The following is a 16,550-nucleotide window of genomic DNA, read 5'->3' on the forward strand; positions in this document are numbered from 1 at the left end:
AGGTACACGTGGACCTGGGTACTGTTGATGCTGCAGACTGAACTCCAGTTCTGCTCAATTGCTTGTGATGGGCTGAGCACGGTTGTTGCAGAGCCCTGCCAAAGCACGATGCTGTTTAATAGCAAAGTAGCTCCAGGCCCAAACAAGTTTCGTGCTTCCTGCTTCCCTTCCCCAAACTCCTCTTTAAATATCTGAGCTGGTGACTTATTGCCTTGAGTTTGCTGAGCTCTTTGAACTGAAATAAATGACAGGCTCTGGGGATGAGGCCTTTGATCAGGCGCTCACCTCTCACCTCTTCGGGCAAGGCTTTGAGTCAGGTGTGGGATTAAATGCATGAGGTTTGGTGCCCCCCCAGGTCACGTCCTGAGCAGGCTGCAGAAGCTGGCTCAGATCTGGGAAACCTGAGTTTTAGATCCCAGCACCGTTCTGTAGAGTTTGAAGGTAAAGAAAGGGCAAAGCAGGCTTTGAGTAAGAGGCAATGCTGTGTTCGTGTTTAGACTTTAGGATTCCAGGGTCTTAATTTGCTCTTTTTTTTAATGCAAGATTTCACAGAACAGGGAAATATTTCTGCATCCTGTGTCATGATGAAGCACAGAGGGATGGGAGCAGGCTGACTCTCACCTGCCTCATGTCCATCAGCAGTGCTTATCACTGCTCTGGGTAAGTTGTTCTGCTACTTGTGCAAGCAAGTCCTCCTTGTCCTGCCTCCTGGATAAGCCTCTTGTAGATGATTGAGAGATTCCTGGCACCGATCTCTTTGCGTGACGCTCTCTTAATGTTGTTATTTTGTTAATGAGTGTCTGAAGATGCTTTATTGGAAGGCACTGGCTCTGTCGGTGCAGGCTGGGGAAGATGCAGGTCGCTCGTGTTTGACTCAGTAAGCCTGGATACGGATCCTGGAGGAAATGCCTTTCCCATCCCAGGGAGATGCTCAGCACCCAATGCATGGGACTCCCTGGGGAGGCTGTAATAGCAAGACTTGGACTGAGAAGTGTCAGGAGAATTCCCTATAGAAACACATTACTGCTTTTTACTGTTGTTACCACTGTTGGAATAGCCCCTGGGTGCCTGCCTTTGTAGTGTCCCTGAGAGGACAGGGGTTGCAGAAGCCACGTGGCAAAACAGGACACAATGGGACCTCTTGGTGGTGTGTATTTTCTGAAAATCAGAGTTGAAATTAGAGTTTGAGCCTTGGCAGGACAGAGACCTTTCTGACTGTCTCACCGATGGCAGGGTTTCCAGTGAGAGTACATAAATCCCAGTGTCAGGTTGTTCCCAAATGCTTGACCTGTATTTCTCTGTTTCATAGTCCCTGTTGGTTACAGATTGGTGTTTTATGACGATGGGGTCCCAACCCCATTTAATCTTCTGACTGCACTGCTGTGATGATGATGTTTGGCATTAGGGCAGATTTAATAGTGATGCATCCAGAGCATTTTGTCCTCAGAGTTCCCAGTGGGACTGCAGAGGGCTGGAGCTCGATCCGAAGCTGTACAAGGTCGTCTCCTGCTGAGCTCCCTCTGCAGCCATGCCAGTGCTTGGAGGTGAAAATTGAGCAGCAGTTGCTGGATAATGAGCCCTTGGGTTTGAGAATTTCTTCTCCCTCAAAGGGCCAGCACAGGGCTATTGCACAGTGCAGCTTTGGGCAACTCCAGCAGGATGTGTGCTGGTGTGCATGGCGGGACGACTGTCCCAAACTTCCTGGCCTTTGATGTGCTGTGTGTGTAATGAGCATCTGCCCTCTAAGAGAAAACAGATTGGAGTTATAAATTTGGAAAAAGAGGGAGCAGTTTTGCTTAATCATTTTCACACAGATCCACAGGCATTTCTATGAGAGTGAGCAGCATCTGGTTCAGGAGTTTGGGCTGCTTTGAACTCCTGTGTAGCTTCTGCAGTCTCAGGCAGAGAGTGATGTTCCAGATGCTGTTCCCGGCAATCAGATCAATGGCATCCTTATTCATACTTTTCATTTCTTAAAGAAGGAAAGAAGTAGATTGCACTTTTTAAGATTATCTGAAGTATCAGGCATCTGCAAGCATTTTTTCCCTCTCTTATTGGAGTAGAGCATTGCAAATTATTTCCCCATTTACAAGCACCATTTAGGAAGCAGGAAGAAGTGAGCTGCCTCACTTTATAGGTTCCTGTTCCCTTCAGGTTCTTGTCACTGCAAGAAATACAGAAATTTTTGAATTTAACTCAAAGATTTCATTTCAGGGAGAAAAGGTGTAATGCAGCAGTGCCCCTCTGTGCAGCTTGCCAAGCAGGCTGTACTTGTGTGCAGACATCTGTGTGTGTGGGAAAATCACTGAGAGGGAGGGAAAGTGCAGGAAAGCTTTTGGGATTTGATTTAAGTCCATGAACATCCTTCCTGATCAGCTGCTGGTGCAGGAACGCAGCTGCAAAGGCTGCTCTGTGCCACTTTGCCAATGGGATTTGCCAGAGGCAGGTTTACTGTATGCTTCCCATCTGTAGGAGTGCTGCCAGCCTTGTGGTGTCGAGTGCATTATTTCTCAGATGGAGAAGGTCCTCAGGGCCACCAAGTCCCCAGATTTGGATGTAGCTCCCCTGGCATCCCTACGGTGGATCTGTAAGGATTTCCATCACCCCCTGGACCTGCTCTTTCATCTCCTGCCTTGGCTGAGAAGTGTCAGTGGCTGAGATCACAGCTGCAGGATTTTCCTTGGGATGTCCTGGAGGGAAGGTTTCTGATTTTCTGCCTGCAAAAGCCATTGAGCAAGTGAAGGACCCACACCTTGTCCCTCACGGAATTGGTGCTTGCTCAAGGTCTGATTGCTGCACAAGATACAGAACAAAATTCCACAAAATAAGCCAAAGATTTTGTTCTCATTAGTATAAAATCATAAAATCTGGTGTTTCTGATGTCGCTAGAGAGAGAAGGAGAATTAACTCCTGGAGAATGTAACCAGAGGATACTTAAAAGGCAAATTGCTCACATACTTTCTTTAAAATTTGCATGAATGTAGTAAAAGGTCATCGTAAGTGCTGAATCTGCTCCTCAGATCCTCGCCTGCTGGCGGCTGATTGCAAGAGCCTGTTGCTAAGTGTTCCTGGAAACGGAATAAAGATGAAGCAAGATAATTGAACAAGAAGGAGGGAGAGGGGAAAAAGCTTGGAGCTAATAGTCAAACTGTGGAGCTGCCAAATGAGATGAATATGTCAAAGTTTGACTCTGTGGCTGCATCCGATCAGCTCTGACTGAGGGCTGGATGGGAGTGCCCAGCCTGGAACTTCATAGCAGAGCCCTGGTAGGAGCTGCTCAGATGCCAGCAGCAGAGTTGCTGCATTTTTCCAAAGCTCATCCAACTCCAAGCACGCTGCTTTCTAACGTTTAGTTTAGAGCAGAGGACGAGAAAGCAAAACACGCTCTGAAGATGGTTTGTGTTATTTCTGTGTATAAATATGCTGTTCCTGCGGTGTGCATTTTGTTAACCTGGGATCTTTATCTAGACAATCAGTAATCACAAAAACCAACAGAACAAAGCAAAAATACAAACAAATCCGGAGCTTGGCTGAGCAGACAGCTGCAGCTCCAGGTGACCTCGGAGGGGTTTTTCCTGCTGGTTTTGCAGCAGGCTCCCTCTTGCTGTGTGAAATGTGGGTTAGGCTCCTGGGAAAGCGCTTCCTCCGGGGGGTGCCCAGTTTGTCCCAAGGCTTCAGCTTGTCTCATGTCAGTGGTTTGCATTTTCTGAGTCAAACCCTCATGCAGCTCCTGTTTGTTGCCGAAAAGACAAGGAAGCAAAACTTCCTTTAGCTGCGATACTTCTCTTGTTGAAGCTTTTGTGAGAGTGCAAAACTTTCTCTTTCACTGTCTCCATGGATCGATTTCCTGGAAATAGTTTTAGTAACTGTTTCTGGAGTGATTTTTATCATCCCAAAGCATTTTACAACCTCTGAATTTAGTAACAGCTGAAAGACAGCCACATCTGAGGAAGGCTGCTGCCAGTGCACAGCAGCATTAGGCATTCCATAAAGGAACACACACTTGGCTCTTTTTTTAATGCAGAATCCTCCTTATTCTGCCAAAAAGACAAGGCTGTGCTCTACCATTCATCCCCTTTGGGTTCAGAGCTCAGCGGCGTCGCGGCACACCGAGCAGGCTGAAATCTTTCCTTCCAGTTTCCAGCTGGGTCTGGCTGTCGGAGGAGGTAATGAATACGCTGCATCTTATCTGACATTTCAACTGCCCCTGTGGGATTCGTGGTGTCATCGGTTTCTGACAGCGGCGTCTCGTTCCTGGCAGGTTCCCTTCGCACCGTGCTCAGTCTCTGTTTAAAATAGCAGCCTGGGGAGAAGGAGGCTGCTCACTGGAGTCAGCGGTGGGGGATTGGTGTCCTAAATGTCATGTTGTGTCTGCACACTGACTGATGGACCCGCTTCTCCAAGAAACCATTTATCTCGTGACTTCATGACTCGAGCCAGGATGGAGCTGGAGCTTCTGACCTTGCTACTGATTTATCACCGCTCCTTTTCTTCTTTGTAATTGGTTCGGCAATCTCAAAGCATCACTTAAGGCTGAAAATGAAGGTTTTCAGCCCCGAGGGCAGCACTGACCTCTTGTCAATGGATGTGAGATCGTGGTCCCAACCGCACTGCTGGGTGTTGCAGGAGGGCTCCAGGTGCCGTGCAAGCTGCAAAGCAATGCTCCACTCCCGCCCCATTCTGCATTGCTTTCTACTTTCTTAGCTAATTCTGTGAAAAGTTAGAATAGAGAGTTTAATGGGCAAGCCTGTCCTGTAGAGGAGCGATCAGGTGAGGAAAGGGTTTCTCTTTCTGCTGTACACTGGCTTTTGCTGCTGTTTCGGTATTAGTTTAGCCAAAGCTGTGTTTAGGGTTATTCTAGTCTGGTTTTTAACATGTGCAGTTGATTAATTACTAATGCTGGCCTCGCGGTTGCATTTTCGTATTTAGACGTCACTGGCTTGGCTCCTGTCGGGTTTACATTTCCAACCTGCAGCCTTTCTGAGGAAGGATTGGGTTTCAGCTTGGGACAGAGGAGGAAGAGGGGAGTGCAGCAAGCCTGCACGGTGCATCCTGCAGCAGCTGCTGCCTTCAGGTGATGGCCAAGCACCAGGTAACCCCATGCTGTCACTGGAGGGGATCACTTCCAGCACATGGGGCTGGCTAACTCAAGAACACTGAGATCAGAGTGTCATTGCAGAGTGAATTTCTTGGGGAGGCTGCAGTGGATGCAACTGCAGTGACTGGACCCGGCATCATTCCCAGAACCTCCTGCAGGAGCCTATTTGCTTTCAAAGCGTGTACATTTGCAGTGATGTAAATGCTTTGGTTAGTGCAGCTTTGTGCAATGAAGTGTCACCAATGATGCTGTGAATGAGCTATTTCATTCCAAAAGGCGCTGTATATTGAGCAGGTTTCCCATCTTCTGGTTGTTCTTCATACGTCAGCAACAGTGGGAAGATGCCTTCGTAATTTTACAGTGCTCCTTTTTAAAATAACTGTAAGCTGTTCATTTGTACCCAGTTCAACTCCGCAGAGCTTCTAACTTTCTAGATGCTGTTAATTAGAGAGACAGACACTAATACATTTGGGCAAAGTGGCAGCTAGTTGGGTCACCAGCACTTTGTGTGAGTGCATGCCAGCTCCAAGCTGCAGTAAACTTTCTCCTTTCTTTTTGAGATCTGAAGGGTTGGCTGAATACACCATATTTCAGGTATTGTATCATTTTCCTGTGATATGCATATCCTGCTAAGATTCTTGGTATCACACTTATTGGAAAAAAGCTAAATTAGATATATTTTTAAATGCAAACGTGTATAAAAATGACTTATCTATCCCTTTGGCTAGATATTAGCGTAGGTGAAGATGCTACAGCTGGACAACCTGATCTTATTGTAGCTGTCCCTGTTCATTGCAGGGGTCTAGGTGACCTTTAAGAGTCCCTTGCAGCTCAGATGATTCTGTTATTCTATGCTTGCAAAATACTCCTCCCTTGCTTTGGTAGCACCTTCATTCTTCGGAGGCCACGTGAGCGTGGGAGCGGTGCGGTGGGGGCTGCCAGTCTGTGGGGTGTCCTGGGGCAGCTCGTGGCATCCTGGGGCTGTGGCTGCCCCAGGTTCCTTACAGCACCAACAAATGCTCTATTGTCTTCTCAGCAAGGGTGTTTTTTTTATCTGATTGTGTAAAGTTCCCTTCCGGATTAAGTGCTGAAAACAAAACAGAAACCACACCAATACCTCATTGTGTTTATTAAACAACGATAGAAAATCCCAATGTCCCTACCGATTTAAAAGGCTTTTGTGTTTGGTGGGAACTCTATCTAAACTTTGGGCTTTTCAAAAGTGTTTTCTTTCTTGATGATCTGGGATTGCAGGGCATTCGACCTCACGATGACTATCTGCACTGGATACCGGCTGCCTTCAAGTGAACGGTAGCAGCAAAAGTGAATGTGACCGATAGGAAATCCATGCTGCAGTGTTGAGGTAACTCTGGCAGCCAGCCTGCTCCGGATGACAGATGAGACCTGGGACCAGGAGAGACTCTGAACTTGTATTTGACGTCCCAAACCAACCACCCCACCCCTTCCCTTTCCTATAAACGGATGGAAAAATATCCCTTCCCCACAGAGAGAGAGAAATTATTATTTTTTCTTATTACCTGTATGTTTACTTAGCTGTTTCTTACTTAGTGCTAGTCATCTAAGGGCATAATTTATAGGGCCCGTGTATGATACACTTCTATGTGTGTCTTGAATTTTTCTCACAAACATTTGAACTCCCTCCACCCTTACTGCTCTTTGTGTGCATGTCCTGCTGCCTTACTGCCAGAGCTCTGCAAATGGGGTGACAGAGAGTTGGCAGAACAGAGCTCAACCAGAAAGCATCGAGATCAGACCCTTCAGCAACCAGTCCTGGCACGTGGCTGTTTGATGGGTATGCTGGGACTGTGAGTAAATATGTGTGAGGGTTTCAGATGCTGACAGACCTCCTGGGTCCTGCACCCGTCATTGCTGTGGGTTTCTCTGTGAGCTCTGAGCCTCTGTTTTTCTGTGCGTAAAGAAAGAATGCTTGATCTCCGGAAAGTAAAACATTGTTTACAAAATATCTGGAGATACTTAGGTATAGACCTCCTGTTAAACAAAGGTAAACAAACTCATGCTTGTGAAGAAAAAAGCCATTTTGGGGGGAATGCTTGTAAGAATATCTCCTGTGTATGAAGAGCAGCCTGTCTCACAGCATCCTCCCTAAGTGAGCTGCTGGCTGTGTTGTTATCTGGGCACTCAGACAGGCGCTGCTTTGCTCTCCTCTCCCTGAGCACAGCCACTCATTGAAGCCTGCGCACAGGGCAGGCCGCGGCTGCAGCCCCTGAGGCTTTGCTTGCCATAGATCATGTTAACCTCTCTTAAGTCCTGCTCAAATTAAATGTTTTCATATCAGATGTGGGTTGTGGAAGATCCAGTCTGTCAGCCTGAATGTGTGTCAGGAGGAAATGAGGCAGCTTGTGATCGGAGTCTGGTGTGTGCGCCAGGGCCTGGCAGCCATATGCTGCTCTGCCCTAACAGAAAATGCTCAGATCTCAGCCGCCAGGACTGCTTAATCCTGGAATTACTGCAGTAAGTGGGACACTTCTTTGGGAGCACAAACATATTTTCTCACCTTGATGAAGGACAGCAGGATGACAGAGGGTCCACCTGGACCCCCTGTGCAAATCCTGATGGGATTTAACATGTGCAAAGAAAAGCTTGGTGCACGTGGCCGTGGGATGGGGCTGGTGGTAGAGACAGCTGCCGCGTGCAGAGCCCTGTGATGGTGGTGCTGGGGCAGTGACTGGAAACCAAGAGTGTTCAGAGAGAGGAAAATGGAGGAAACGATGCAATGGGAAGCATAGGGTTGTGCTGGCTGAGCCCCTCTTTGTTCAAGAATTTTGACCACTGTGCTCCTTGGAAATCCGTAAAGACCAGTCCTCTGCTGGCAGGGGCTTGGCCAAAAAACTCTAACAAAAGGGGTTCCTTCTCCTTTTCCTTGGACGCTTTTGGCCTTGTGTGCAGCAGGGAGGAACAAAAGCTGCAGGCATGCAGCGCGGTGGTGCCAGTCTCAGGTGTGAGACAGCCCCACAGCTTGCAGAGGGGCAGCTCTGACATTGCAGCCTTTGGGCTTTGGTTTTGGTTTTTGCTTGCATGGCTCACGCAGTTGGGCTGCAGCCAGCAGGGGGAAGTGCGTACAATTGCATTTACAGCAATCTTGTTGACTGCAATTCCAAATCCTCTCTCCTCATTTTATTAATGGAGGAGACAACATCTCTCTCACCATTGTATTTTGTAATTAGATTTTAATTTCCTTTTAGAGAGAAACAGCAGCGCCATAGCCATGAATTTATCTTAAGCTTACTTGTTTGGTCTCCTGTATGACAAGATCAGACCATGGCAGACACCATCTGCCCCAAAACTCACCCTTCTGTACTCAGCGGAGTTTTGTTCCCTCACCATGACCCCTTCCTGCAGATTGGAAGGGAAGGGGGAGCCTTCTCCTGAGCTCAGCCTGAATCACTGGGACAGGCGTTAAGTGGATTTAAATCCACGGGGTGAGGGAGCTGCCTGCTGTTCTGCAGTCTGTTGCTCCTCGCAGAGCTTGGGTGGCCCCTGGTGCTTGTAAACCCTTTAAGGCACGCTGTAAAAGCTGTGATTTAACATGGAGAGCGAGCCAGGACAGAAGGGTCCCTGCAGCGCGGAGCCTTGGGAGCGGGGCAGTGGGTGGTGTGGGCTCCAAGGGGCTGCAGCCTCCCCACTGTCCCTCTGCCACTGCAGGTTTTCTGGTTGTTATTTTTGTTTGCCACAGGAACTTTAGTCACCTTGAGTAGTGTGTGTTGGTCAGCTTGGCCTCCTGGTTCACGTGTTTGTGAACTGATGTGCTTTGGAGTGAGGTCTGGGGAGGAGAGGAGGAAATCCAAACAGGATTAGTTATGGTATCTTCGAGAAATAACAAGAGCTGTAAGAGGACTGCAAAACATACAGAATTAATCTTTCTGTGCCTTCTGGCACAGGCAGGTATTGCTGAAAGCTCCCACTTCTGGCTGGAGGCAGCTCTTTAAACTATGGAGGATGGAAGTGCAGCATCTGTTGCAGTCCCAGTTTGCACAACAGTGGAAAAATGCAGCTACCAGGGGACTGGTGAGCAAACCTCCTGTGAAAGCAGGGCTGCATCCCAGTCCCCCCATGTTGCACAGCTAACAGTTGTGTTTTATCTTTGCCAGTGTTAACCGCTACAGCTCAAAATTTATGTTCGTAAGTTAATGCGACCAGGGCTGATAAATCAATCAGCAGAACCAGAAATAGCGACCTGCAGCTGTTAGGAGAAGGAGTTCCCTTTCCCAGCAGTGTGTACTGAGCAGGAGGAGATTTCATCTGCCCCGGCCAGATTCCAGCCATTTTGCTGCGAACAAAAAACAGCCGTTTGTTAGCGGGGAGACCTCTGGTTTGACACCTTTATTGGGAAAAATTACTCCAGCATGCCTCAAGGTAAGACATTTCCAAGTCCTCCAGGGATGAAGGATGTGGCACTAGTGTGGAGAGCTGCTCGTGACCAGCGTGGATACTTTGTGCTGCTCTAGTGCCTGCGGTCTGGGATCACTGTCACCTGCCAGAGGGTAACAAGAGCTGGTTACAGCATTGCTGGTTACATCCCTTCTCAGGTCCCAGATGGTTAGGACCCTCAGACCTCAAGTAATAAGTGGTGGTTTTAAAGTCTCTTGCAGCTGGTTGTGGATGGAGGCACGGAGAAGCCCCAGGACTGTGGTTTTCAGCTCCTCCAGCATGGCGTGGTGATGCTTTGCATGATGGATAAGGTTACTGATGGAATCCAGTGACTCTGTTTTTTCCGCTGGACTGCTTGACTTAACCATCTGCACAGGAGCCAGATCGGTTTCTGTAAAGCCAATCAGCCTACATGGCATCTTAAGAGAGGCTCCTTTTCCAGCAGGCATTTGGGATTGAGTGTTGAATTCAGCAGGCATGCACAGTGATCAGGAGTGCGGAGCGTTCAGAGAGGATCAGCTGATTTCAGGCTGAGCAGTCTGTAGATTATTTCCACATCTGTGTTAGCTTTGGCTTGATCCCACAGATTTGCAACAGCTGTTGGGAAGCGGAGCAGAGATCCCCTCTTTAAATGGATGATCAAATCCTCCGAGTGTGGAGTGTGTTATTTCTATGTCATCCTCTTCAAGACAGGAAAAACAGCTTTTAAATGTTGCTGAGGCAGCACTCAGCTCTGCTGCCTGAGCTATCATCCGATCTTCCTGCGGTTTCAGAGCCAGTCGTAATTTGCGTTCTGCATCCCACGCCTCTCCCGACACGTGGCCTTTGGAGAGGTGTACATCTGCCTGTCTTTGCCCAGGTACCTGCACAACAGCTGCCTCTTTCCTCTTGGGCTCACCTTTCTGCACATCACCGACATCACCTGTTGTGCCTGGAGAGTGACCAGCTCCCTGGATTTTTGTTGTTTAAGATACCTAAACAGTGCCAGGGTGTCTCTGGTGTCTCTCTGTATTTTAGTTATCCTGTGAGGGTATTGACTGCTACCAACAAAATGTTTAAAATTCTGATTCAAGGGCAGAAGCAGAGGGGGCAGCGGGTGCCTCAGGCATAGCACAGAGTGGTCTCCTCCATAAAGTGTGTGTGCAGGGGGAGAATTAGAGTGTATTTGAATTCCAGAATTAAATACGTGAGAAAATGATTGAGCCCATTTCCCATCCAGGCTGCGTCCCTTCAGGTCTGACCTGCATACAAGGAGCCATTGGGTTCTGGAAGGCTGAGCTGTGGGAAGGGCCATCCCCATGGGGATGGTGATAAATCTTGGTGGTCATCCTTCAGAGCATGCGGTTCTCGATTCCAATCAGCTTTCCTAATGCACAGGGGGACCATCAAATCGGACTGCTCCAATGTTAGTAGTGCACTCGTGTGTGCTTTCTGATACAGGCATCAAAAGTAATATGGTTAATGCTTTGGGACCATTAATTTGCAATTCAGGGCTTAATGTTGCCCTTAAAATGGCAACATGATTCAGGTCGTCCTACAGGCAGTTGTGTATTTGTTCATCCGTGCCAAATAGTGGTGTAAATGACAGCTCTGGCAGTGTCAATAGCTGAACAGCTTTTCTTCAAGGGTTGGTTTGGGCCCCAGCTGCTGCTGCATCCTCAGAAACCCCAGATAGTTGCTTGGTGAGAGCTGCCAGGTCAGCTGGAGACCAGGGATCAACAGCCAGGTGTGTGTGCTCTGTCCATCCTAGCCAGAGTGGGTTTGGTTTGGTTTTACCCTGTGTTCTGGCTGCCCCTGCCCCCTTCCTTGGAGGCAGCGAGCTGATTCTGCCTGCTGGGCTCCTTCAGCCAAGCCAAACTGCTACAACATGCTGCAGTGCCCTAAGGGAGCTGCTTTCCATATACAAAAGGCTTGGCGAAATGAAGTGAAATGTAAGCAACTCTTTGAGGAGAACTATCCAATTGCTAGTTGTAATTTCCTCGTTGTTTGCAGCACCCTATTATGTGCTTGTGATCCTTATAAAGAGCTCTCCCTCACCCTTTAAACTTCACAGAATTGGATTTTACCTTCTGTGGTTTGACCACACTCACTGCAGGGGGCTGGTTTGCATTTAGTATCTTTTTATTTTTTTCCTTCTATATGCCCAAAGCTATTTGGTTTGTGAATGAGCATTATGAATGAGTTGGCTTATCCCAAGAAATGTGTCTATTCGAAATTCAGGGCTGATGGGCCAAGCCCAGTACCATATATTTCTCTAGATGCTGGTAAATGGAGATCAGTAGCGTCTTCTTTGATTGTGTTAACACTTTCCTTCAGAGCCAAGAGGATTTTGAATACACTGAAAGTGTGTTAGTTCTTGTAACTCACTCAGATAGCGTTGGGAATACTATTAAGTATAGTGCTAGTGAAACCTAAATGTGCTGCATGGACCCAAGTGTGCTGCGGGAAGCAGCTGCAAAGCAAAATGGCCAGGAGACAGCAAAATTAGATTGGGACATGCAGTGTGCGGCCGTTCCAGCCTGCAGGGCTTTTGTTTGGGGTGGGCAGAGGACTGCAGCCAGGCTGGCAGCGTGCAGTGCAGCCCCCAGGCTGATGCCAAACCCATTCAGTGGCTCCTGGGAACAAAACTGGGAAGCCCCAGTTACAGCAGAATCGTGTTTCTGTGTGTTGGCCTTGTTTTCAGCATGGCTGTGTCTTGGCAGAGGTTATTAAATTTATTTAATGAACATCGAAATTGGAGAAGAGGAAGCAGCCAGGAAAGCATTACAAATTGCTTTAGAGCAGTGGCATTAAAAGTATTTGTGCTTACCATACCTTCTAAACAAAGCCCTCAAAGCACAGTACAGGGCTGGTAAGTATTATCCCCTTTGACTTGCAGAGAGGCAGATGTGTTTGAAGGAGAAGCCTGTACCTACATCTCTGTTCAAGCCTGCAGCAGGAGGCAGGCAGCGTGCAGTGGCTCCAACGCTGTCCTGCATCAACTCCATTTCTTTGCTTATGTCTGAGCCCTTGTCTAAAAGATGGTAATGCCCCAAAGTCTTCCTGTTCACGCTGCCAAGCTTATCTCCCTTTTCTCATCTTCTCCCCTCCCTCTGTGTTACAGCTGAAACTGTGGAACAAGTACAGAGTCTCCAACATTCCTTCCCTGATATTTATCGATGCCTCTACTGGGAAAGTGGTTTGCAGGAATGGCCTCCTGGTAATCCGTGATGACCCAGAAGGTAAGACCTGGAGTCCTGTGCCCTAAATACATGAGTATGCAATGCCTTGTTATTTTAGCACGTTCCAAATTGCCTTGGAGGTTTAAAAAAACCCAACAAAACAACAAAAAGAGGAAACAAACAGCTATTGTCATACTTGACTAATCAAGGCACTGTATTATTTTCAGTATAACATTTTCTGCATCATTCCTGCCAGATCTTGTGTTTCGGTTTTCTTGTTCAGAAGAACAAAGACTTCCCCTCCAGGATTTTTGTCTGAAGTGCTAATGAGGAAAAAGACTAAGTGAAACACGAAGTTTAGATTTTCTGTGATGGAGGCACACAGATAGAACCTGACTTTCTGTACCTTGGAAGCAGAATCTTTCCTAAATAGAGAGTGGGTGCTTATCACTGACATCACAGCCTGTTAGGATGAGTTCTCCATTATTTGTCAATGAGAAAAATGCTATTGTTCTCGATTCCCAAAGTTGTGTTGGGAGTTAATTTTAAACCCTTCTTAATGATACTTATAAAAAATATAATTTTTACATGCCCTCACTCACATTCTGCAGACCTGATGTTCAGCTGTTAAACTGCCCATGCAAACATTCCTTTATGCAGTAGATACTGAAAATGGTGGCTGCTGGCAGGAACTGTGCAGCAAATACCAGTTATGGCCTGGGCCATCTGTGATGCTTCCTCATCTGGCTGAATATCTCAGATCAATTTGTGTAGGAGCTGGCAGCAGATGATTCTGAGCATGTGTTTGCATGTATGCACACTTGCTTTATTTGGGGTGCAGAGGATTAGTGCAAGTTCTAGAAGTTTGTGTGTGTTCAACATGAGGAACATGAGGAAAAAAAATCAGTCCAGTGATATGGTTAATTGCTATGGTTAAAGCCTTAAATTTGGAGGAATTAGAGCTGTGATGATGTGTCCTGCACCATCTGCTTCTCTGTTTGTGTAGAATGGCAGCTGGTTGGGAGGCAGGGTGGGTGCAAGGACTGCAATCAGCAAAGTGGCTTTAATCTGAAAGTGGCAGACAGTCTGCCTGAATTCCTGAGCACGTACCACCTTGCCCCTGTTGTTAAAACAAACACTGCAGATAAGGAAAAGATGCATTATCAGGCACAAAACCAGAGCAGAAGTTGCTCTGGCTTAGGACAAGGATGCAGGTACCTGTGGAGCTGAGGTCACTCTGGTTGCTCAAGGCAATACTGTGGTGGTGCCTGGGCAGTTGAGTAATTCTACATCCCCCTTTAATGGGGTGAACCTCAGTAGGATCCCTCAAATAACACCCCCCCTGTATCTTTTCAAATGGCAGAATGGCTTTTTAGTGAAGCTTTTGAAGCTGTAAATGCTCCATGTGCTTCCTATTTTGTATTTTGTTTTGTTTTGTTTTTTTTCCAATCTCATTCCAACCCTCTCTAGGTCTGGAGTTCCCGTGGGGGCCAAAACCCTTTAGTGAAGTTGTTGCTGGACCTCTGCTAAGGAACAACGGCCAGACAGTAGACAGCAGTGCTCTGGAGGGCTCTCATGTCGGGGTCTACTTCTCTGCACACTGGGTGAGTGGTGGGTGCTCTGCAGAGCAATTGCGGTGAGCTCTGGGCAGCCCTTGGGCGAGGTGAGGAATCGTTGCCAACCTCTGCAAGAGGCTGAAGACCTCAGGACGGTTGGTGCATAATTAGTTAAGATGCCCTGGTCTTTTTGGTAGAAGCCAGCAGCATGACGTCCTCATCTGACTCTTCAGAAGGGGAAGAATTTTCAGATTTTCAAAGCGGGAGAGATTTTGTTGGCAATTTCAGGAGTTAGTGACCTCCTACCGTTAACACCAGCCACATCCAAGGCTGTTTCCTGGCTCTCCAGAAGAGAAGAGATCACGTTTGGCTTTTGGTGATGGCTCCATCGTTTAGACAGTGCGCCCATGTTGTTGTTTTGCAGTGCCCACCCTGCCGAAGCCTCACACGGGTCCTGGTGGAGTCGTACCGGAAGATCAAGGAGGCTGGCCAGAAATTTGAGATACTCTTCGTTAGTGCAGACAGGTAACGAAGCGGTACCTCTTGGTGCATGCAGAGCTGATTGCCACACAGCAACCAGTCTTCTTTTATCACAAAAAGTGGGCTGCAGACCCTTTCCTGAGAAATTTGGGCTTGAAATTTAGTGCAGCTCGCCCCCAGGTTTGTGTTTCCCAGAGGCAGTTGGTGGTGGCTTAGTGCAAATGGGGAGAGATCTTTGTAGGCCAGGTTTTTTATGAGGAAAAGGGGTGCGGCAGGTAGAGGGGCAGCACTGAGGATCCTGCACTGTTCTGTTGCGCAGGTCAGAGGATTCCTTCAAGCAGTATTTCAGCGAGATGCCCTGGGTAGCTGTCCCGTATGCAGATGAAGCCAGGCGGTCACGCCTGAATCGACTCTATGGCATACAAGGTAGGAAAGGCCCTTCTGATGTGCAGCTCTCCTTTCTGCTGCTTTTGTTGAACATTTGTGGTGTCTCCTCTTGTTTAACTAAAACAAGAACATGGCAAAGCAAAGCGCAGTGCCCCCAGGCAGAGCTGCTTCATGTTTCTGCTCTCCGCAAACTCACATTCCTACCACCTGCCAGGCAGGCTGTTAATCGAAACAGGACTTCCATAAACAACCTAATTCTTCCTGGAAACTTGGAAGCTTTTTTTGGCTTGGATGTTTTTTACCTAATTACTGATTTATTTATTTTGTCTTTTCTTGAAGGCTTAAATTTCATTTTCTTGCTGTTTTATGTAATGCAAAGGCAGGCAATCGTTCTCTGCAGAGGCTGAGGAAGATGGCATCTGGTTTATGTTAGCAGCATGAATTACAGAAGAGTGCATGTTTGATGTAAACCATGGCTTTGCCTTTACTGTATGCATCTGTGCCAGAATCCAGCAGCCTCAGCTGCTCTCAGAGGGCAGGGGGAGGCTCGCTCTGTCTGGGTGTTTTGAGAACGTCCCAGAGATGATAAAAGTTCCCAGCAGCCCTTCTAGGAACCAGCATGTTGTTCATGCAGGAGATGAAGTGCACTGCAGAGATGTGAAAGGTGAATAGCTTGCAAGGAAGCTTCCATGTATACATAGAATTTCTCCTTGTACATAAGGAATTAGGAATTTGTCTTGCTACAAACTGTGTGTTTCTCATTGTTTCAGTGCAACATCAACCAGGTAGGTGCAGGCTGAGGCAGGCAGAGAAACAGGAATGTTGCCAAGGGTGCCTGGGGACATCAGTGAGGGTCTGTGGACCATCCTGGTGATCACGTTTTGCCCTCCTGTATTTGCCTGCATTGCTTTTGCAAAGCGTCATCAGCAGAAGGGTCTCAGAGTGGCCAAACCTCTGAGTGCATTCATTTCAGCTTATTCATCCATGTTGACTTTAATGGGATAGTTTTGCTGATATGAGCATTTGGCAGAAACCCAGCGACCAGGAGACGTGATCCCTCTTCAGAATCCTCCCCGAACACCCCTTCTGGGGTGAGCTCAGGTGCCAACGCTGTGCTCTGTTCTCTGACCTCAAATCAAGAATAACTGTTATCTGCTTTAAATAGCCATCATTTTGCTTCTTAATTACCTTCCCTTGAGGCAAAAGCTTTCCATGTTCATCTGTCTTTTCCCCAGCCTGCTCAAAACCTTCTCTAGTGCTGGTTTCGGTGGAGCCCTGCAGGACTGCTGCCAGTTTCGCTGGGACTTTCTGTAAATAAGGTGTCCAGACATGGATACTCAGCGCTGAGCGTGCTGTAGCCAGGGAAACAGTAACAACAGCCTTCCCTTTAACTTCAGCCGCTGTCTCCTTAAATGTCTCTCTTGGTTGTGTGCTGACCTGAAAATGTAAATATTTGCT

The 16,550-nt window shown here is 47.5% G+C and overlaps 1 protein-coding gene across 1 annotated transcript in view; it reads left to right on the forward strand.

Annotated features, from left to right (window-relative positions):
• NXN (nucleoredoxin) overlaps positions 1 to 16,550 on the forward strand; it is a 48,575-nt gene that overhangs the window by 19,751 nt on the left and 12,274 nt on the right. The window contains exons 2-5 of the mRNA XM_085241017.1: positions 12,612 to 12,729; positions 14,140 to 14,273; positions 14,650 to 14,750; positions 15,025 to 15,131. Coding sequence (XP_085097143.1) covers positions 12,612 to 12,729; positions 14,140 to 14,273; positions 14,650 to 14,750; positions 15,025 to 15,131 — 460 coding nt within the window. The remainder of the gene's footprint in view (positions 1 to 12,611; positions 12,730 to 14,139; positions 14,274 to 14,649; positions 14,751 to 15,024; positions 15,132 to 16,550) is intronic.

Source organism: Meleagris gallopavo, chromosome 21, assembly GCF_905368555.1.
Source record: "Meleagris gallopavo chromosome 21, MGAL_WU_HG_1.1, whole genome shotgun sequence".
Taxonomy (NCBI): Eukaryota; Metazoa; Chordata; class Aves; order Galliformes; family Phasianidae; genus Meleagris; species Meleagris gallopavo.